The sequence below is a fragment of the Rhineura floridana genome, chromosome 12 (assembly GCF_030035675.1).
Source record: "Rhineura floridana isolate rRhiFlo1 chromosome 12, rRhiFlo1.hap2, whole genome shotgun sequence".
Classification (NCBI taxonomy): Eukaryota; Metazoa; Chordata; class Lepidosauria; order Squamata; family Rhineuridae; genus Rhineura; species Rhineura floridana.
Genome location: NC_084491.1, coordinates 45989091 through 46011247, shown reverse-complemented (window position 1 = coordinate 46011247; position 22157 = coordinate 45989091). Strand labels below are relative to the sequence as shown.

The 22157-nt window shown below is 49.7% G+C and overlaps 1 protein-coding gene across 11 annotated transcripts in view; it reads right to left on the bottom strand.

Annotated features, from left to right (window-relative positions):
• The window catches only part of DSCAML1 (DS cell adhesion molecule like 1), a 196909-nt gene that overhangs the window by 526 nt on the left and 174226 nt on the right, over nucleotides 1-22157 (bottom strand). For 8 of the 11 annotated variants that reach the window (XM_061592817.1, XM_061592816.1, XM_061592818.1 and 5 more), the window contains 8 exons: nucleotides 11273-11461; nucleotides 4548-4835; nucleotides 4291-4446; nucleotides 3569-3599; nucleotides 3081-3199; nucleotides 2232-2384; nucleotides 1128-1322; nucleotides 615-926 (listed from right to left, as the gene is read on the bottom strand). In XM_061592817.1, the coding sequence (XP_061448801.1) occupies nucleotides 615-926; nucleotides 1128-1322; nucleotides 2232-2384; nucleotides 3081-3199; nucleotides 3569-3599; nucleotides 4291-4446; nucleotides 4548-4835; nucleotides 11273-11461 (1443 nt within the window). Of the gene's footprint in view, nucleotides 1-22; nucleotides 226-391; nucleotides 510-614; nucleotides 927-1127; nucleotides 1323-2231; nucleotides 2385-3080; nucleotides 3200-3568; nucleotides 3600-4290; nucleotides 4447-4547; nucleotides 4836-11272; nucleotides 11462-22157 lie in introns of those variants that run through there. The other 3 variants (XR_009758670.1, XR_009758669.1, XM_061592812.1) reach the window with 3 other exon arrangements.

Genomic DNA, 22157 nt, shown 5'->3' with positions numbered 1-22157 from the left:
AGAAGATGGTGAAAGGATAGGAAATGCTTGCACCTTTCAAGCAGAACATGCCATGGGCAATACCCAATCACAATCTATCACCACTTCGTAGGGTTCAGAGCCATTCTGTGTTCAGGAGAATGCAGAGGGAAGGGCTACCGGACATGACATTCCAGTCAGTCAAGAAACAAGTCTGGTTGTGTGTGGAGAAACAGTGGCCTCCAGGAAGCCCGATCTTTGGCGCAACTGGGGAGAGAGGTAGCAGAAACAGTGCCTGCTTCCCAAGTGTGAGTACAGACAAGTGATTACGCCTACTCCCATTGCCACCAAATAAACCCCCTCCGATACCTGGCCTGCAGCTGCAGTTCTCTCTCCCCTCCCCATCCACCACCAGTTTCAGCCAAGCAATTACCATTTCTCCCCTCTCTAGCTGTAGCTTCTCCAGGAAATGTCACGGTGAAGAAATGTTTCTTATGCCAAAGGACAGCCCCATTCCAGAACCACATCCTTTGCCAGCTTGGAAAGTGGCTCTAAGGAGTAAAAGCTACAGCTATCCATGGCAGCAATTGCAGTCATTTCCGTAATGTGCTAGTTAGGGACAAAGGAAGCCCCAACATCGGCTGCCCGAGACTTACTTTTATTTGCACGGTGAGGGATAGGCACAGCCACACTCTTGCCCCGGTCACTGTCCAAGGGCTTTGGAGGAGAGGCAGTGAAGCGGCAGATGCCTGGTTCCGACGGGGTGCTCATGGAGGTCATGCTGTCAGCATTCTCGTTGGTGCCCATGGTCATCTGGTCAGAGGAGCTGTCAGAGATGAAACACTCGGTGATCTCAAACTTGGCATGCTGCAACTGCTCCTCTAGCTTGGCATGTTCATAGGCACGGGCCAGCTCCTCATAAGTGGATGAGGCACTCTCTGTGGACACCATGCTGTTCCGCCCTTTGTCTAAGGAAGCAAGGAAAAAAGGGGGTTACAGAACTGGAACCCTGAAAGTGCACCTACAGGAGCAGTTCCAGGGCACTTGAGCTGCTTCAAGCCAATTGGAAAATGAGGAAATGCATCCCTGGGAGCCAGTCTGTCTGTGGAGGTGCTGAGATGGCTTGGCTAGAGCAAGAGAGAGAGAGGACTGGGTGGTGCTCGACTCACCTGTATCCTGGGACAAGCTTGCACTATAACTGTCACTTTCTGTCACTGTGATGCCATGCTGGGAGCCAACTGTCCTCCAGTCAGAGGTGAGGGTTCGTGCTGGAGTGGAGGCCTGGCACTTGGTAAGAGTCCATTGGCTGGAGTATCTGTTCCTGGTACTGTGTGCTGACTTCACACTTTTTCTGGAAACTGGGTCTAGTAGAGGAGACAGAATGAGCTCCACTTAGGCTTTGCAAAGAGATATAGGTTCTTCCTGATCTAGAACTCTTTATTCTGGGATAAACTAAGCCTAGGCCCAGCTGCTACTGTGCACTGCTGTTGCTTCCATATGCTGCTGTACAAAGATCATATTTATGCAAGTCTGTGGCGTCTGTGGCAGCTGGCTTTTGATTTAACTAGTTTTCATCAAGCTGCTGAATTAGTGCTCCACTGCCTTTAAAAATTATTTCTAAAGCAAGGCAAGCTGCTTCTACATCAGCGAAGGGGGGCCAGCATGGCCAATGGTCAAGGATGAGGATGGTAGTTGCAGTCTAGCAACACCTGGAGGGCCACGGGGTCCTTGCACTGATGTACATCATTTCCAAAAGACATTTGTGAGGGATATCACAATCTCCCCAGTTTTCATTTATTCAGGTTTTATTTATTTATTTTTTTCTACTTATTACCTACCCTTCACCACACGGTCTCAAAGTGGGTCCCAGCTGCACCAACTTGGCCTTTAGTGCTGGTTCATGTGCTGCTTGAAGTAGCCTGACACTGACACTTGTGATAGGCCCACTTCCCTCCTGTAAAAAGCCACCTGTGCATGATTTGTGCTGGGAGCAGCGACCCACCTTTGCCTTTTTGCCACCTGAAACCAAAAACCCTTCCTATGCACCTCTTCCACCTGCCTGACTGGCCTCCTCCAGGGGCATTTGTGAAGTTCCACCCTAAAGGAACCATGTGACCAAGACTGGGTGCCATGCACAGGGTCACATTTGAATCAAATCATGCCCCACATTTGCTACTGGAGACGAGGCTCTCAGTCCTCCTCCTGTTCGGGCCTGCCGTGGCTAGAGGAGAGGCAGAGCAAGTGAGCTCTCGAGGCTGGCCTTCAGCACTTACTGGTGCCAGGGCGGATATCAGACATGTCTATCAGAGGTCCTGTGTTCTGAATGAGTGCTGGATGGTGCAGGGAAACACCAGTGCAGAAACTCTGGGGGTTCACAGCCTGGTTAAATTCTGTGTCAGTCACTGGGATGGTTGCCTTGTCGTCTCCTGTAGAAAAGAAGTTTGGAAACTGACCTGGTATCACAACTGTAGTGTTAGAAAGCCCTCCTTTTGAGACTCCTCACCTGGCCTCAACCTGCACATACTTCAGCCACATGCAAAGATCCACTGCAAACTGCCTGAGCCTCAGCTCTGTTTCCCCCTCCTTGATCAGGGTGGACCATGAAGCTCTGACACTCCCCGCCTCCTAGGCTTGGGTGGTGGGACACTGTCGTGCAAGTTTGAAACAGAGAATACGCAAGAAGCAAAGAGCCTGCTGGATCAGGCTAATGGCCCATCTAGTCTAGCATCCTGTTCTCACAGTGGCCAACCAGATGCCTCCTATGGGAAGCCTGCAAGGAAGTCCTGTGCACAAGGCATCTCTCCTATCTTTCAGTTTTCAGCAACATACTGCCTCCAGCTGTGAAGGACACCGCAGCCATCATGGCTAGTAGCAACTGATAGCCTTAGCCACCATGCCTTGTTTTGCTGGAGCAGAGCCTCTTGGCTGCTGCTTGCACATGAGTTACACAAAGGCGATCCACCTCAGACAGGGCTTGTCCCGAGGAAGCCATGCTCTGATAGGGTCATTCATTGGTCAGGGCAAGAAGCAACAGCGAGAGCTTACAGGCCAGCATGTAACCCTTTGAGACCCACAACGAGGGGAAGCCTGCTGCAAATGGCTGCTGAGGACAGGGCGCTCACCGATCTGCTTGATGCCTTCCTTGTCCTCGATGAGGAGCTGAACACGGGGGATGTCAATGTGCAGACGCGGGCCCTGTGGGGGACCCTTCACTGGTGTGTCAAAACTCCGGTTATTCTTACTGCGAAGGGGAGAGGCAAAGAACAACAATGGGGCAAGGTCAAGTCAAGCCTTCCTCCAGCCTTGCCTTGCAGCATCTCACAGGCAGAGGAGGTAGACACCTTCCTGTGTGGGGCAAGAGTCCGTAGCAGCCACTTTTGCTTGGCTTGGTCTCTGGCCAATAAAGGTTGCAGTATAGTGTTGGCTTCTCCAGGCCACGGAGTAGGCCTGTTTCAACTAAAGGGAAGATCCTGAAAAGGACCTGGGTGGAGCAGGATTGCACCTCCTCCCGCGCCCCACAAAGACATGCCTAGACGCTATCAGTGCAGGCATCTTGCCTGCAACCAACAAGACAGACACGCTATACAAAGCGACTGCTCTCATTACCTACCTGATGAGCATTTCAGCCAAACTTTTGGCATCTGCAACAAGCGAAAAAAGTGAATGCTTATGAGTGGAGACAAAAAGGTAAGTCCCTCCCCCCAGTTCCCTCCCTGGGCTGCAGCTTCAGGACTTGAACTAATGTTAACCCTTTGCAGCTTGGCAAGAGAAAATGATTCCCAAGGCAGTGTTCACTCACACCCCTGTGGAGCCAGGGAGACAAATAGAAAGGGCAGCAACCATATTTTCCTTCAAATAAACCTGAAAACACTCCCTACAAGCATTTGTTGGAGGAGTGCTCACCTCCCCCAGTGCCTCCCAGTGATGTGGAGGCAGTGACATTATACTATTCCTCACCCCCACACACACACACACATAGCAGTGCAGCCAAGACCCAACCCTGAGCCAGTCACTGCTAGGGAAAACATGGGCAGTTACTGCTGTCTTGTTTAACGTGGCCCTGCATGGAGAGAGACTGCAGCCTGGACATACCTAACCACCCCCTAAGGGCCCTTCCCTTCCCACACAGCGCTGTCGACGGAATCATGCAAACTCAACCCCACCTCCCAAGGGCTTTGAGCTACAGCAATGGAGCAGGCAATCTGCTCTTCCTTGGCACACGGGCTTACATGCGTCTATCCTCCTTTTCTCCTCTAATGGGCCCCTCTGCTAATACTCAGCCCACCTCTCTGGGGTTTCTCTGTGGGGCTGCTTGGCTCCAGCGACACTCACCTCGCAAACGTTTCAGGCGTTTCTCCTTCCGCTTCTTGCGTACGACGACCAGCAGTGCAACACCAAGCGTGGCCAAGATGACGGGGCACGCGATGGTGAAAAGTTTCTTTACATCATCCCCCTCCCCCTGGGCAGACTTGATAGGTGGGATGGTACCTGGGACAGAACAGACAATCAAGCCCTGGCTTGGGGGGCAGAGGGGGGCTTCCCCAGCCCGCCCAGCACTTCCCAGTGTCCCCAGCCCCATCCACACTCACTGCCATCGTAGTCCAATGTGGCAAACTGCATGGTCTCATTGCCACAGCCAGCGCTGTTGCATGCCTTCATGCGCAACTCATACCACGTGGCTTCACGTAGCTCCATCAGAAAGATTTCACTGGAATAATTGGCCCTCAGGCTCTGCCAGACCCACGTGCCCTTGGGCCGGTACTCCAGGACAATGGCCAGAACGGGGCAGCCTCCGCTGTTCCAGCCTTGCAAATTCAGCCTGGCGTGTGTGGAGTTAATGTGGGTGAACAGGTGCTGGTCCTTGTTAAAGGAGGGCTCTGGAAGGGGAAAGGGTGAGGTGGTGAAGTTTTCCAGTCGTTCCTTTACTGGGCTGGCAGGTACTTTCCCTCGTGGGGACACTGCCCATTGAGGCCAGAGGCTGCCAACCAATTAAGAGAGCCAAGCTGAAGTAGCATCAATTGCAACAAACTTATATGGGTCACATTTTACACTGTACTTGATTTACAGTATTATTAATGTTGCTGCATGTGATGTTCCTGTAAGTTAGCATCTGTAAATATGGTACGTGCGGGTCTATTGGGTGATGTATGGTAATTGACTGAGAGAGAAAGGGAGAGTACATGGGTGAGAAGCTGAAGTATGCTGGATGATGATTGGCTGAGTGGCTGGCTGGCTGAAGGTATAAATGGAGGTTTGTGAGTGATGAAGGGGGGTCGGTTGGAAGGTGGGAGACAGAGTCAGTTAGAGAGAGGTTGTTGAGTTGGTTGGCAGAGTTCTGAGGGAAGTTTGGATTGGATTTGGCTGATATTTAAAGAGGATATATATGAACAGAAACATAAAGAGTGACCATATATGAACCCATACGCTTGTGAAACATTCCTAAAGTAATCTTGTTATTTCCTGTTATTAGTAAATAAATACTTCTTTGGTTTACTAAAGGCCTGATCCTTGGCTGGGGAATATACAGACCAGAAGGGAGGGCAAGGTAATTGCCAAGGCTAACAGAGGCAGTGTCTAATGGTGGCAGCGGTGAAGGGAGAAATAGTAACAAGTCAAGTATCCAGAGCAACCCAGAGTTGTATGCTTTGTATATAAAGATACAAGGGGGTTGGGAACAGCATAAGCACGCAGTCACAAAAGTAACCAGCTAGAGAGAGACTCAGGCAGTCTCTGGGAGTATTGGTTATAGGACGTGACTGGTGGTGCTGCCTAGCAGTGGGATCTAGTGAGATCTGTGCTAGAGTGGAGTGAGAAACCATATAAAGGACGGTCCGGACTGGTGGTGTCCCTGGTGGTGCCTAGTGAAAGGCAGTAGCCACAAGCAGGTGGGAACCTGACAGGGAGAACCAGGGAAGGGCATCACACTGCACCCTTGAAAACTTAGTACCAATTTTGTACCAATTAGAGGTGAAACACATAGCGTATAACTGATTGCCCTTTACACATCTTGTTCTTGACCCTTTGACAGCTTTGCTGTCACATTTTCCTAACTCATCTCTTCGATCTGGCCTCACCTGAAGTCCTGTGCCCATTTCTGGGCACTGCAGTTTTAGAAGGATAATTGACAAAGGGGAAGGTGTCCAGAGGTGGGGAACAAAGATGGTGAGAGAGGCCTGGAGATTTAAGTCTTTGGGAAAAGATTGGCGGTCTGGGGGAGGACAGCCATCTTCAACTATTTGAAGAACAGCTACATGGAAAATAGAGGTTTTCTGTTTTCTTCCCCATAGGGCAGAACCGAAAGCAATGAGTTCAAATTACAAGAAAAAGGATTTAGACTAAAGGATTTAGAGGCCATGCAAGCCATGGACCAGTGCCTGGTCTTGGTGGTGGGCTGGATGAGGGCCTATAAACTGAGCCTGAATCCTGGCAAGACGCACTGTGGGTTGGTGGTTCCCGAGTTTGGATAATCGCTCACTTGCCTGCTTTGGATAGGGTCATACTCCCTCTGAAAGAGCAGGTCCGTAGTCTGGGGGTACTCCTGGATCCATCTTTGTCGCTAGAGGCCCAGGTGACCTCAGTGGCTAGAATTGTCTTTTGCCAGCTTTGGCTGGTAAGACAGCATGGCCGTTTCTGGACTGGAATAGCCTGACCACTGTTGTCCACGCACTGGTAACCTCCAGGTTGGATTACTGTAATGCGCTCTATGTGGGGCTGCCCTTGAGGTTTGTCCAGAAGCTGCAGCTGGTGCAAAATGTGGCTGCGAGACAGCTCACTGGGGCAGGGTATTGCCAACATGTCACCCCGCTGCTGAAAGAATTGCACTGGCTGCCCAGTGGCTACTGGGCCAAGTTCAAGATTCTGGTTTTGGTGTACAAAGCCCTATACAGCTTAGGACCAGGATACCTGAAAGACCATCTTACCCCTTATATACCCAGTCGATCCCTGCGCTCTGCAGGTGAGGGCCTCCTGCAGATGCCATCTTATCAGGAGATCTGTTCCGTACAACACAGGAAGCAGACCTTTAGTGTGGTGGCATCTACCCTTTGGAATTCCCTCCCCTTAAATATTAGACAGGCACCTTCTCTTTCATCTTTTTGGCGCATACTGAAGACCTTCCTCTTTCAACAAGTCTTTTAAGTAGAGACCTTATCCCAGTCTGTGTTGGAATAGCTTTTTAAGATGTTTTTAAAGTTTTTTGTTGTTGTTTTAAAGATGTTTAAGAGTGCTTTTAGTGTTTTTGTTTGCCGCCCTGGGCTCCTTCTGGGAGGAAGGGTGGGATATAAATTAAATAAATAAATAAACATTAAGTTGTTTGACAGTGGAACCATCTGCCTCAGGAGGTGGTGAACTCTCCTTTCTTACAGTTTTTAAGGAGTGGTCACATGGCCATTTATCAAGGCTGCTGTAATAGTAGATTTTCCTGCACCTGGCACTGTGACCCAGTGCCTCCACCATCACGCCCTACATCACTTCCAAATCCCTCCATGGAATACCATGGAGTATATCTTGATTTAAGCAAAGCATATGACATGATCTCCCATTATCTCATTGTTGACAAGATAGCAAAATGCTACTGTGAGGGTCTTTGGATTCCATTATGGGGGTTTGTATGTGATGTTGATATTACTAATTTTAATAAAGATTGTTAAATATTTCATTACTGTTTTGGATTGTAAGCCACCTCAAGTTTCTTTTGAAAATTGGGCGGGGCATAAACTGCACTAAATAAATCCACAGCTGGTTGAGCAGAGATACCTCATCCTGGAGGGAGGTCTCAAGGAGAGTGTCACAGGGATCTCTCCCTCTCTCTTAGGCCCTGTGCTAGTCAAAATGTTTAATAAATCATTTGGATGATGGCATAGGAGGGATGCTTATCAGATGTGCAGGGGAATAAGACGGAGTCAAGATGTAAATGATTCAAATGCCAGAACACTGCACCAAAACCAAGATGAAATTCAACAGAAAAATTCAAGCCTTGCATTTGGATACTAAGAATCAAAAGCACAGGTTGAGATATGGGGAGATGTGGTTTGGCCACAGTACACCTAAAAAGGGATGTAGGAGGCTTAGTAGCTGTAATCTTAGGTGGCATTAACAGAAGCATCATGTCCAGATGACGGAAGTCACAGGTCTGCTCTATTCTGTGTCAGCCAGGTTGTACCTAGAGTACTGTGTCCAGTTCTGGGTGCTGCATTTTAAGGGCACTGACAAACTGAACCATGTCCAGAGGAAGGTGATGGTGAGGAGTCTGGAAACCAAGTTTAACAATGAACAGCTGAAAGAGTTGGGCATGCTTAGCCTGGAGATGAGAAGATTAAGGGAAGAAATGACAGTGGACTTCAAAGATCTGAACAGCTGTCATGCAAAAGATGAAACAGGATGAGACTAAAACTAACGGGGACATTACAAGGAAGCAGTTTTAAGGGGAACTGTGCTGTGGAGCCACTTGAAATGTGCCACTGATGGGAAATCAATGCACCAGAGTGATTTCCTTCTCAGTCATCACAGAGACCACTTTTTCCCACCCAGAGCAGGAAACCAGCAACACAAATATTTGTCTCTTGAGACAGAGTTGCACAGATGGCCAGTACTGCCTCACTTCCTCAGCGGCAAGAGGGAAAGGAGAGATTTGCCCTCAGGCAGCCCAACCAAAGTGCTTCACTCACAAAGATCTTCCTGCACAGGCCCCACTTCTGTTTCCCCCCCAATATATATTTTGCTTTCAATCACCAAATGCAGCTTCTCAAAAAAAGATCACACCCCCCCAAGGTAGCACCTTTGCTGCTGCTGCTGCTGCTTCAGGTATGCATTGCAACTGATGACTCCTGGGAAACGGTGGTTTCCAGCAGTGACCTGGCTGTGGAGATGCTGCCTCCCATCTCCAAGGAGCCTTGATGTCCTATCAGTGCCAGGCAAAAACCTTTCTGTTTTTTTCTTGCCTTTTAATCTGCTCAGGGTCAAATCGGTTTTAACTTTACCATTCTTTTATGTGTGTGTTTTTTTATCTGTTTTGGTGTATGTATTTTAAATTTGCATTTATTCTTATGATAAGCCAGCCTGAGTACTTTGTTACTAGACAGCACATAAATGCCTAAAATGGTAGCACTCGCACAACTTCCTGCCAGAAGATAATTAGCTTCAGTGCCATGGCTGCTGATTTTGAAGAATGCTGGAGTTGATCTATCGGTCATCATGGATGCCCATAAGATACTCCTGGATTGGCAGGGTGCAATCAAGAAAAAGGTCAAGGCTAGTTTCTGTACAGTTAGCACCATTAACTGCAACCATCTGCCTATATACATAATCCTGGTTCTAACCATCCTGTGCTCCAGTATAGTCCCAAGGTTGCCTCCTCCTCCAAGCGAAGGAAACGTGGCATGGGAGGGCACCTCCGGCTGAGGCCACAGTGGGCCAGTGAAATGGAAAATTCCCCAAAGGACTGCAATGGTGCAGCTCTAGGCTGCCCCAGAGGCCAGCAGGCAGCCTCTGGCCTAACTGCTCTATGGAAGCGACTGCACAAAACAGTTGATACCATCCGACTCTCCTGCCCACCACAGCATCTTCGGACTGTAGAGCTCTGTGGGCGCAAAACAGCAGCTCCAATGATCACAAGGCTAAAAGTGGGGCAAACAAGATTTAACTAACAAAGACAAATTTCTCAAATTCTTGTGCACGACTTTCTGAAAATAAACCCCAAGATTAAGCTGCTCTGTATAGAAATGACAGAACAGCAATAAATGGTTCATGAATTGCCATGAAAAAATAGGCAGAGTTTTAAAACATACACGATCATGTTGAGATGGATGTAGCTAAATTGGAGAAATGAACAGTCAAGTCCAAAGATGCCCTTATGTAACTGAGATGTTATCACAGGCCATGAAAATATCCAGGATCATCCTTTTGTCTCCGTTACACTCAACTCATGATTCACAATGTTTGTTTTAAGAGGATTACATGATGGTTTCATAGTTGCCTTAAGGGAGAGGGTTACAGAGAATGTGGTGGGACTTGAATAGCTGTCAAAAGGAGCTGAAGTGCATATGGCTCACAACACAGAGCTGAGTGGTTGTGTGCCAGTGTTGACACAACAGCAGCACCACACAGACTACAGTAGTCCTGACCAAAGAGACCCTGCGGAGCTATGCAAAGTAGCCAAGATGTAAGTCAATGTGAGGAGAGCAAAAGAAGATAACGGGGGGGGGGGGAGGAAATTGCGTGCAGCTGCTAGGCTAGCAGGGGTAGATAAGGCTTTAATCCAGCCACCTTCCTGCCAAGGGGAGCGCAACCTGCGGCATCTCTGAGAGGAGTTTTGGCTTGGAGGGGGATAGGGCTGGTGCTATGCAGATGCTGCTGTATGGAAACATCCTCATGATCATTCTGATCATGGCTTGGGGGGTCAGAGCTATCCTATACTTGGAGAAGTCAGGGTGGACAGTTGATAAACCAGAGATACGCATCTCAGGGATATCCCTTTATCTGGTCCTCCGCACAATCAAGGTCCTCAGCTGTGCTCTGTCAGCTTCCTCATGGGACTGAATGTGCTGCTTTCTAAGGCGAAAGGGTAATCTACTTTTATCAAGGGTGTAATCCTGTGTGAGCATTGAGACCTGGGTAGAAAGGAGGGTGGTGGCATTTATCTTTCTAAGCTGTGTCCGTCAGGTTACTTGGTGGTGCAGCAGCACAGGCAAAGTTGCTATTTCCATTGCCAGGCACCCTGTCCAGCAATTCCACTGAGTTTGAATAAGAACATAAGAAGAGCCTGCTGGATCAGGCCAGTGGCCCATCTAGTCCAGCATCCTGTTCTCACAGTGGCCAACCAGGTGCCTGGGGGAAGCCCGCAAGCAGGACCCAAGTGCAAGAACACTCTCCCCTGCATGAGATGTTAGGTGTCTGGGACAGGACAGGGATTTAATTCATGTACTGACTGCCCTGCTGCCTAACAGTCTCCCTACCAAAAATCCAAATCTTCCCAGATGAGGACAGGATGGGACAATCAGACAGTTTCTCTGACCTATTTTCCCTTTTCAATACAGGCATCCCAGCCTGGACTGATTGTGAAGGAATCGCCAAAGAGAATGAAGGAGCCACATTAAGAAGCATTCCTCCATCTCTATCTCTCTCCCCTCCACCCCTCAAAACTCCCATCTAGGCTCAAACCTTCCAGCCTTCCTTAAAAATGAACGAACCTTCCCATTCACAGGGGCATTCAGCCTGACTAAACTGCTGGGCTGCCTTCCTGGTGCTGCCCCACTTCTTAGGATGTCCTTGACCTGCCTAGTCCCCAAAAGGGGGTTCCCTCTACCTCCCCCATCACCTCTGCCGTGGGTCTTGGCTTCGATGATCTCACTGATGCGGCCGGCTCCCACGCTGTTCTTGGCCGCCAGCTTCACCTTGTACCAAGTCCCGCATTTTAGGCTCTCCAGCTTGAAGGAGCGCTCTGTGGACGTGATGAAGACATCCTTCCACTCCTCACTGTTGTCAACAGAGTACTGGAGCACAAAGCCTGTAGGGGGGTCATAGAGGGGTTAATGGGCAGGGGGGGAGAGAAGAGCTTGCAGCAGCGCAGGAGAGCATTCGAGGAAAGAGGCAGAGCAAACATCTGGCAGAAGCCCCTGCTCGAGGGCTGCTTTCCCCAAACAACCCTCAGATCAAGCTTTGTTATTATTCTCTTATATTTATATCCAGCCTTTCTTCTATCATGAAAGCCACCAGGCGCTTCTAGACAGCAGTTTATTCCATTTTCCTTATTGCCTCCCGCCCCCCCCACCCAGAGCTTTCAGACTACATAACATCTAGTCCCAGCACTGCAGTGCAGATTTAGCCGTCAGTTGTGCGTTTTCTATTTCCAATGGGGGAAATCCATATTCATCCCCAAGAAACTCAACTTTCCAATGAATTTTCTGAGGTAAATTGCCTGAGGTGTCAGATATCACACACACATGCACACCCCGATATGCTGCATTTGGAGTGGGTTCCCCCCCCCCAATATTCTGCATGTCCACTCCTTTAGTGAAAGAGATTTGGCTGAGGAGGTGCAGGGAATGTTTATCAAATCTGCAGATGGTACAAAATTGGAAGGGATAGCTAATACCTTGGAAGGCAGAAACAAAATTCAAAGTGATCTTGGAACATTGGGCTGAAAACAGCAGAATGAAATTTAACAGGGATAAGGGCAAAGTTCTACACCCAGGAAAAAGAAACCAAATGCACAGTTAAAAGATGCAGGATACTTGGCTCAGCAATACTACATGTGAGAAGGATCTTGGGATTGTAGTTGACCACAAGCTGAATATGAGCCAACAGTGCGATGTGGCTGCAAAAAAGGCAAATGCTATTTTAGGCTACATTAACAGAAGTATAGTTTCCAAATCACATGCAGTACTAGTTCCCTTCTGTTTGGCACTGGTTAGGCCTTCTCTTGAGTACTGCATCATTCTGGACACCGCACTTTAAGAGGGATGCAGACAAGCAGGTATAGAGGAGGGCAATGAGGATGATCGGGGACTGGAAACAAAGCCCTATGAGGAGCGACGGAAAGAACTGGGCATGTTTAGCCTTGAGAAGAGAAGATTGAGGGGAGATATAATAGCACTCTTCAAGTACTTGAAAATACAGAGGAGGGCCAGGATTTCTCCTCGACGATCCCAGACTGCAGGACACAGCATAATGGGCTCAAGTTGCAGGAAGCCAGATTACAACTGAACATCTGGAAAAACTTCTTAACCGTTAGAGCAGTAGGACAATGGAACCAATTTCCTAGGAAGGTGGTGAGCTCTCCAAGAGGCAGCTGGACAGCCATCTGCCAGATGTTTTAATTTGGATCCCTGCATTGACCAGGGACTTGATGACCTTATAGGCTCCTTCCAACTCTACTATGAGATTGGAGAGCTGTTGTTGCAAGAGGAGAAGGAGGGAAAGTCATCCAAAAGTGAAAAAAAGGCAGTGAGGGAAAGAACTAAGATTACCTCCACACCATTTAACCAGCAAAACTGATCACTCAGACTCCTGTCTAGAAGTACTCACAGCAATGTGGGCAATACCACCTCCAGCCAACCAACAGGGCCTGAACTATCAACCCCCTCCTCAAAGGCACTGAGCCTCAGGTCACCCTGATGAGCCTACCAACTTGCCTGGGATGGGAAAAGTTTGGCATTTGCATGCAGTTCTTCATGTCAAGGCACAGACTTCTCACATTATCCACTGCTCTCTTGTGCAGAGAAGGGGGGGGGCTGAAAAAAACCCAGGAGGAGGCAGCAGAAGAGCCAGGGTCAGTTAAAACGTGCCAACACTGAATGAGCTGCCCATTTGCTAGTCCAGGTGTGTGGAACTTTTTTCTACTCGGGGGCCACATTGCCTTCTGAGGGCCACTTGCTATTACTATTATTATTATCATCTTTATTTATACCCCGCCCTTTTTCCAAACTGGAACTCAAGGCGGCTTCCAGATAAAAACAAGTACACATCATTAAGAACCTATAAAAATATAAAACATATAAACATATAAAATCAGCATTAAAACAGGATTAAACTATTAAGATGTTTATTTATTTATTTATTTATTTTATTTCATTTTTAAACCGCCCATAGCGAGTAGCTCTCTGGGCGGTGAACAAAACAAGATTAAAATACAATATTACAATAAAATTACAATAAAATCAGCAACAAGTTAAACGAAAAACATTAAATGAAACACATTGAACATTAAATGCCTGGGAGTATAGCCAGGTCTTAACCTGGCGCCTAAAAGAAAGTACCGAAGGCGCCAGGCGTATCTCCACAGGTAGGCTGTTCCACAGTTCGGGGGCCACCACAGAAAAGGCCCTAGATCTAATAACAATCCTCCGGACATCCTGATGAGTTGGTACCCGGAGGAGGGCCTTGGATACTGAACGAAATGAACGGGTAGGTTCATAGCGGGAGAGGCGTTCCACAAGGTATTGTGGTCCCACACCGTGTAAGGCTTTATAGGTCAAAACCAGCACCTTGAATCTGGCTCGGAAACAAATAGGCAGCCAGTGCAGGCGGGCCAGGACAGGTGTTATATGCGCAGACCAGCGGGTCCTCGTCAACAACCTGGCTGCCGCATTTTGCACTAGCTGAAGTTTCCGAACGGTCTTCAAGGGCAGCCCTACGTAGAGCGCATTACAGTAGTCCAGTCTAGAGGTTACCAGAGCGTGAACAACTGAGGCGAGATCGTCACTGTCCAGATAGGGGCGTAGTTGGGCTACTAAGCGAAGATGGTAAAACGCATTCCGTGCCACCGAGGCCACTTGAGCCTCAAGCGACGAGGAAGGGTCAAAAAGGACCCCCAAACTACGAACCTGTTCCTTCAAGGGGAGTGTAACCCAATCTAGAACAGGATGAACATCCACCATCTGGGCAGGTAAAGAGCTCACCAACAGTGTCTCAGTCTTGTCTGGATTAAGTTTCAGTTTATTAGCTCTCATCCAGTCCATTATCGCGGTCAGGCAACAGTTCAGCACATCAACAGCCTCACCTGAAGAAGGTGAAAAGGAGAAGTAGAGTTGCGTGTCATCAGCGTACTGATGGCAACGCACTCCAAAACTCCTGATGACCGCACCGAGAGGCTGCATGTAGATGTTAAAGAGCATGGGGGACAAGACCAATTACTCTTAAAATACTGCAACCCAGTTTAGGAGCATACAGGCAAAACAATAACATACAGCATCCTCTTCAGTCACTACCCTTAAAACCTTCAGTTCCAAAGGCCTGCCGGAAGAAAAAAGTCTTTAGCTGTCGCCGGAAAGACTGCACAGAGGAGGCCATTCTTGCCTCCCTAGGGAGGGAGTTCCAGAGCCTAGGGGCAGCCACCGAAAAGGCCCTATCTCGTGTCCCCACCAGTTGCACTTGTGAAGGTGTTGGGATCGTGAGAAGGGTCTCTCCTGAAGATCTCAGGGCCCGGGCAGGTTCATATAGGGAGATACGGTCTGACAGATAGCCTGGACCTAAGCCATATAGGGCTTTATAGGTCATAACCAGCACTTTGAATTGTGTTCAGAAACAGACTGGCAGCCAGTGGAGCTGTTGCAGCAGGGGAGTTGTATGGTCCCTGTAACCAGCCCCAGTTAACATTCTGGCTGCAGCTCGTTGCACCAGCTGAAGTTTCTGAACAGTCTTCAAAGGCAGCCCCACGAAGAGCACGTTACAGTAGTCTAAGCGGGATGTAACTAAGGCATGTGTCACCATAGCCAGATCAGACGACCCCAGGAACGGGCGCAGTTGGCGCACTAATCTTAACTGCAAAAGCATTCCTGGCCACCACAGATACCTGGGCCTCCAGGTTTAAGGCTGAGTCCAGGAGCTCACCCAAACTGCGAACCTGCGTCTTCAGGGGGAGTGTAACCCCATCCAGCACAGGCTGAACCCCTAATTCCCTGATCCGCCTTTCGACTGACTAGGAGCACCTCTGTCTTGTCTGGATTAAGCTTCAGCTTGTTCACCCTTATCCAGTCCACCACTGCTGTCAGACACTGGTTTAGAACCGAGACAGTTTCCTTGGAATTAGGTGGAAAGGAGAAGTAGAGTTGGGTGTCATCTGCATACTGGTGGCACCAAACCCCAAATCTCCGGACAACCTCTCCCAGCGGTTTCATGTAGATATTAAATAGCATGGGGGACTGAACCCTGAGGGACCCCACAGGCCAATGGCCAAGGAGTCGAACAGGAATCCCCCAGCACCACCTTGTGGGTTCAACCCTCCAGGAAGGAACGGAGCCATCGTAAAACAGTGCCCCCAAGTCCCATCCCGGTAAGGCAACCCAGAAGGATACCATGGTCGATGGTATCGAAAGCCGCTGAGATGTCCAACAGAACCGACAGGGACACACTCCCCCTGTCCAGTTCTCTGCGTAGGTCATCTACCAAGGCGACTAAAGCCGTCTCCGTCCCATAACCAGGTCTGAAACCAGACTGAAATGGATCTAGATAATCCGTTTCATCCAGGAATCCCTGTAGCTGGGAGGCCACCACACGCTCTATTACCTTGCCCAGGAATGGGATATTAGACACTGGTCGATAATTATCCAGAATAGAGGGGTCCAGGGAGGGCTTTTTCAACAAAGGCCTTACAACTGCCTCCTTTACGCACATTGGAACTCTGCCTTGTTGTAGGGAGGCATTGGCCACTTCCTTCACCCACTCGGCTAGGCCCCCTCTGGCACTTTTAATAAGCCAGGAAGGGCAAGGGTCTAACAGACATGTGGTGGGCCTCACCTCTCCAAAGATCCTGTCCACATCCTCGGGTTGTACAAGCTGAAAAAAATCCATTATTATTGGACAAGCAGGAGCCAAAGTTACATCCACTGAGCCTGTATCAACTATAGCATCCAAGTCGGAACGAATCTGAATGATTTTGTCTGCAAAGTGCCGTGCAAATTCTTGACAGCAGGCTGATGAGTGGTCTATATTACCCTCTCGGGGGCCAGAATGTAGGAGACCCTTGACCACTTGAAACAGCTCTGCTGGTCGGCTCCCCGCTCCCCTGCTGGTGGCTGAAAAGTATAATTTCTTTGCTGCCCACACTGCCATGGAGTAGGCCTTCAGATAGGCTCTAGCCCGTATTCGGTCAGACTCGCTCCGAGTCTTCCGCCGTCGCTCTAGTCTCCGTCTCATTTGTTTCATCACCATCAGCTCCCTGGTAAACCAGGGAGCTGGTTTGGCTCCATTCCGTGAGAGGAGACGCTCAGGAGCGATCATGTCCACCACCCTGGCCATTTCCCCATTCCAGAGGTCAGCCAGAGCTTCAACAGAATCGCCTGCCGAGGTGACAGGAAAAACCCCAAGAGCTCTCAGGAAACCATCTGGATCCATCAGCCTCCTGGGGCAGACCATCCTAATTGGTCCCCCACCCCTGCAGAGGTTTTGAGTCCCAGTGAGTCTAAACCCAACCAGGTAGTGATCTGTCCATGACAACAGAACTAGAGAAAGTTCCTCCACACCAAGATCACCATCATCCCATCCAGCACAGAACGCAAGGTCCAGAGTGTGGCCAGCAGCATGAGTGGAACCAGATATTACTTAGTAATAATAATAAAAATAAAATTTTATTTCTGAGTTGCCTATCTGGCCGGGTTAACGGCCACTCTAGGCGACGTACATAATAGGATACAATACAACATATAAAACACCAACAGATAACTCAAAAACCTCAACTATAATGAGCTAAAACCACCCACAACTGTAACAAGATAAGACTAGCCCACCCCAGGAAGCTTGTATGCCCGCCTAAATAGCCAGGTTTTCAAGGCGCGGCGGAAACTTGGCAGGGAGGGGGCATGGCGGAGGTCATAGGACAGGGAATTCCAGAGGGTGGGGGCCACAATCGAGAATGCCCTCTCTGGTCCGCACCAGCCTAGCTGTTCTAACTGGTGGGACCGAGAAAAGGTCTTGTGTGGCTGATCTCGTCAGGCGGCATATTTGGTGATGCTGGAGGCGCTCCTTCAGATAAACTGAGCCGAAACCGTATAGGGCTTTAAAGGTTAATACCAACACCTTGAATTGGGCCCGGTAAACAACTGGTAACCAGTGTAGGTCTTCTAACATCGGAGTGATGTGATCACGGCGACGGCTGTTCTTAATTAAACGTGCCGCCGCATTCTGTACCAGCTGTAGTTTCCGGACCGTTTTCAAGGGTAACCCAACGTAGAGCGCATTACAGTAGTCTAAGCGAGAGGAGACCAGGGCATGTACCACGCGTGGGAGCAGATGGACAGGAAGGTAGGGTCGCAGCCTCTGTATCAGATGTAATTGATACCAAGCTGCCCGGCTCACTGCCAAGACCTGAGCCTCCATGGACAGCTGGGAGTCAAGGATGACCCCGAGGCTGCGGACCTGGTCCTTCAGGGGCAATCTTACCCCATTAAACACCAGGTCTATATCTCCTAACCTTCTCTTGTCCCCCACAAGCAGCACCTCGGTCTTGTCGGAGTTCAGTTTCAGCCTATTACCTCCCATCCATTCACTTACGGACTCCAGGCACTTGGAAATGGTATCCACAGCCAACTCTGGTGAGGACTTGAACGAGAGATAGAGCTGAGTGTCATCCGCATATTGATGACACTGCAGCCCAAATCTCCTGATGATGGCTCCCAGCGGCTTTACATAGATGTTAAATAGCATGGGGGAGAGGATAGAACCCTGTGGCACTCCACAATTGAGAGGCCAAGAGTCTGAAACCTCATCCCCCAATGCTACCCGTTGATGCCTGTCTGAGAGATAGGAACGGAATCACCGTAAAACAGTGCCCCCTATTCCCATTCCCTCCAGGCGATCTAAAAGGATACCGTGGTTGACGGTATCGAAAGCCGCTGAGAGATCCAGGAGGACGAGGAAAGCATATTCTCCCCTATCCAACGCCCTCCTTAAATCATCCACCAGAGCGACCAAGGCTGTTTCAGTTCCATGTCCAGTCCTGAAGCCCGATTGGAATGGATCTAAATAATCTGCTTCATCCAAGTGTGTCTGTAACTGTTTGGCCACCACTCGCTCAATCACCTTGCCCAAGAATGGTAAATTAGAGACTGGGCGAAAGTTGTTCAACTCTTGGGGATCCAAGGAGGGCTTTTTCAGAATGGGCTTTATTACCGCCTCCTTGAGGGCTGATGGCATTGCACCTTCTTCCAAGGAAGCATTCACCACTACCTTGATCCCTTCGCTCAGTCTCTCTTTGCAGCCCATAATGAGCCACGTGGGGCAAGGATCAAACAGACAGGTGGTCGGCCTCACAGTAGAGAGCACCTTGTCCACTTCCTCAGAGGGAAGAGGCTGAAACCAATCCCACCAGACCGGAATGCAACTGGCCAACTCTGGCCCACTTCCTGTATTCACGGCGTACGGAATCATGCTCTTCAGGCTCTCAATTTTATCAGCAAAGCGTTTGGCAAGTATGTCACAAGAGGCTTTAGAAAGTTCCATGGGTTCCTGCGCAGCTGGACCGACCAGACTACGGACCACTTGGAACAACCTTCTGGGACAACGCTCTGCGGACGCAATAGAGGCAGCAAAGAAATCTCTCTTTGTTGCCTTTGTCGCCACTTGGTAGGCAGCTATTGCTGCTCTAACCAGTGTCCGATCGTCTTCGGAGCGAGATTTCCGCCACCGGCGCTCTAGTCTCACCTCCTGTCTCAGACCCCGCAACCGTGGTGTATACCAGGGTGCAGTCTGAGTTCTATTCAGGGGGAGAGGACGTTTCGAAGCCACCCGGTCTATTGCCCTGGAGATCTCCCTATTCCACTCCATCACCAGGGTTTCGACCGGGCGACCTTCAGACAGCTCCAGATCTCCCAGCACATTCAGGAATCCCTTAGGCTCCATCAGGCGCCTGGGGCGGACCATCCTAATCGGTCCCTGTCCCCTGCGGAGGGTGTGTGACATTGAGAAGTCTACATTTACCAGATAGTGATCTGACCATGACAGACCCATAGTTGTCATGGAGGCCATGAAATCCTGAGTCAGTCCCGCCAGAGCGGTCTCGGCATGGATGTTGAAGTCCCCCAGTACAACGAACCTAGGTGATTCCAATACCAACCCCGAGACCACCCCGGCTAGCTCAGGAAGGGAGACTGTTGAGCAGCGGGGTGGGCGGTACACCAACTAGTGGTTGGTAGAGCCAGAGGCAGAAGGAGATTGAGCAGTGAATGTAAAATCTGCCTTTGTGCAGTAGGATAGCTTCTACACGTGGTCACATGCCCTCCATCCAGGCAGCAAGAGGCATTCTGGGAGCTTAAGGACATGCCAGAGCCAGGGAGTCCTGAGGATCACACAGCGGGTTGGAAGGCCGCATTCAGCCTTTGGCTACGGGGGAATGGACAGCCAGCAGCTGCTTTTCCATATACCAACCAACAGAGAAGCATCTCGCCTCTTTTACTGCTGGAGTTTTGGGATATGTGGAGACGTCACTTGCAAATCAACAGGCCAGAATTTTGGCACGCTCCTCTTTCAGTGCATTGCCTGCTCTGACTGGTTAAGCGGGAGCCCTCACTGGGATCAGAGGGGAGGCTGGGGCTCAGAGGCTGCACGTTCAGCAAGGCTCAGTGTTGGTCGGGGCTGGAAAACTTGCAGCTGCTGCTTTTCCTGCTGGGATCTCTCCCCCCGCCGCCCCCTTATTCTCTGCCACAACTTCTGCGCTTGCTGCCCCTTCCCAGACAGCACCACCCTGAAGCTGCGTGATCAGCTGCCAGCTCCAACCACAGTGTGATGAACAGGCCTGAGGGGGATCACAACAAGGCCCACCTTTGTCCTCCTCCTCTTCACTGGCACACTCAGTGGGAGCCACACTCAAGCAGGAGGGCAGAGGAGCACAGCGCTGGAAGCGTGGCGGTGCGAGTGTCCGCAGCTGCTCTGCCTGCCTGGTGTCCCAAATTCACTCCCTGCCCTCTCCAGGAAAGGGTGGGGAACGTCCGTCTGTGCTTGAAACGCTAGGCCGGTGAGCGCAGTCAATTCTGAGCAAGTCCTGACTGGGTGAAGGCGCTTCCTGTATTCCACGTGCCAGTGCCTGCTCCCTCTTGGCCCTCTGTTCTGCCCGCATGCCAGAAAGGCCCAGGGGCGAGGGAGGGATGGACTAATCATGGCTGGTGTTTCTTCGTGGTCTAACAGTCAATGGTCATCCTACCCTGAGCAGAGGGAGACATTCCACCCTCTCCATTCCGCCCTCAGCTCTGCAGGGAGCCTCAGCTTCAGCAGGCCGCATCGCCTGCCCTCCTCATGCTTTGCATCGAAGGCTCCTCCATCCCTCCACCCCTAGAGTGGGGGGAGCATTGCTGGTTTGGATTGTACAATCTGAGGTTTTCAGTAGATTCAGTCCAATTAAAGGAAAGGTATCAAGCCACTGGAGTGAGTGTGGCTGGCTAGGGAGAGAGGCTTGTAATTACTTCCATGTCTTTAATTAATTGCAATGTGAATGCACCATCCTCCCCCCACCCTTTCTGGGGCTGCAGTTGTTGCCCTGGGAGCATTGGGGGGGGTGTCATAGAGGAGGCAAATGGGACACTGGCTCATAGCAGCTTGGAGAAGAGCAGGGACTGGTTTGCATGGAGGCACGAGCTCCCCCAGGACAAAGAAACCTGCAGAAAAATAGTTGAGAGGCAGCATGGTGTAGTGAACAGGCTACTGAGTATTGATTGGGAGACCCAACTTTAAATCTCCAACTAGCTACAAAGCTTATTGGGCCAGTCAGTCTCTCTCTCTCTCCACCTAGCAGGGCTGTTAAAGAGGATAAAATGGGGGAATAACTGGGCCATTGCAGTCTCCACCCACTGATAACCTCAAGACTGGGTGACTGCAAGGAGCTTTATGTGTGGCTTCTCTTGAGCCGGGCACAGCATCTCCAACTGGTGCAGGATACAGCAGGTATTTATGAATTGCAAAACATAAGGGTGGTGTGTGGCAACATAAAACCATTTTCAAGCAATACAAAACAATCATTAAAATGGCTGGCTACTCAAAAACAGTTTAAACAGCTTCATAGGCCTGTCAACATAAAAAAGTCTTCAACACCTGAAACTCAAAAGCAATGATGCCTGACAAATCTCTGCTGGACGAGTGTCCCACAGCATAAGACCAGTTGGCTAGACTGCTGAGGAGAGGCAGTTGGCCAACAGCACGTGACCCCTCTGCTAAAACATCTACACTGGCTGTCCATAGGCAAACCAGGCCAGGTTCAAGGCTCTTGTGTTGATATACAAAGCCCTGATCAACTTGGATCCCCTCAGGACCCCCTGAGCCCTTCTGTCCCAGCCTGATCACTGAGATCATCTGAAGAAGTGCTGTTTCTTGTCCCCCCATATTACAGAAGCCTGACTGGCCTCAACCAGGAGGCAACCATTTAGTGTTGCCAGTCCCACACTGTGAAACCTCTTTCAGCAGAGATTCTACAATCCTCCTTACTTTTGAAGACTTTTGTGCTGACAGGCCTATACAGTCGTTAAAATTTTCTTGAGTAGCCAATCATTTTAATGACTGTTTACTATTGCTTTTCATTATTTTCTGCTTTCATATTGCTGCACACTGCCCTGATATTTTATGATGTTGTTATGTGCCTTCAAGTCGATTTCGACTTATGGCAGCCCTATGGAATCAATGACCTCCAAGAGCATCTGTTCTAAACCACCCTGTTCAAATCTTGTAAGTTCAGGTTTGTGGCTTCCTCTATGGAATCAATCCATCTCTTGTTTGGCCTTCTT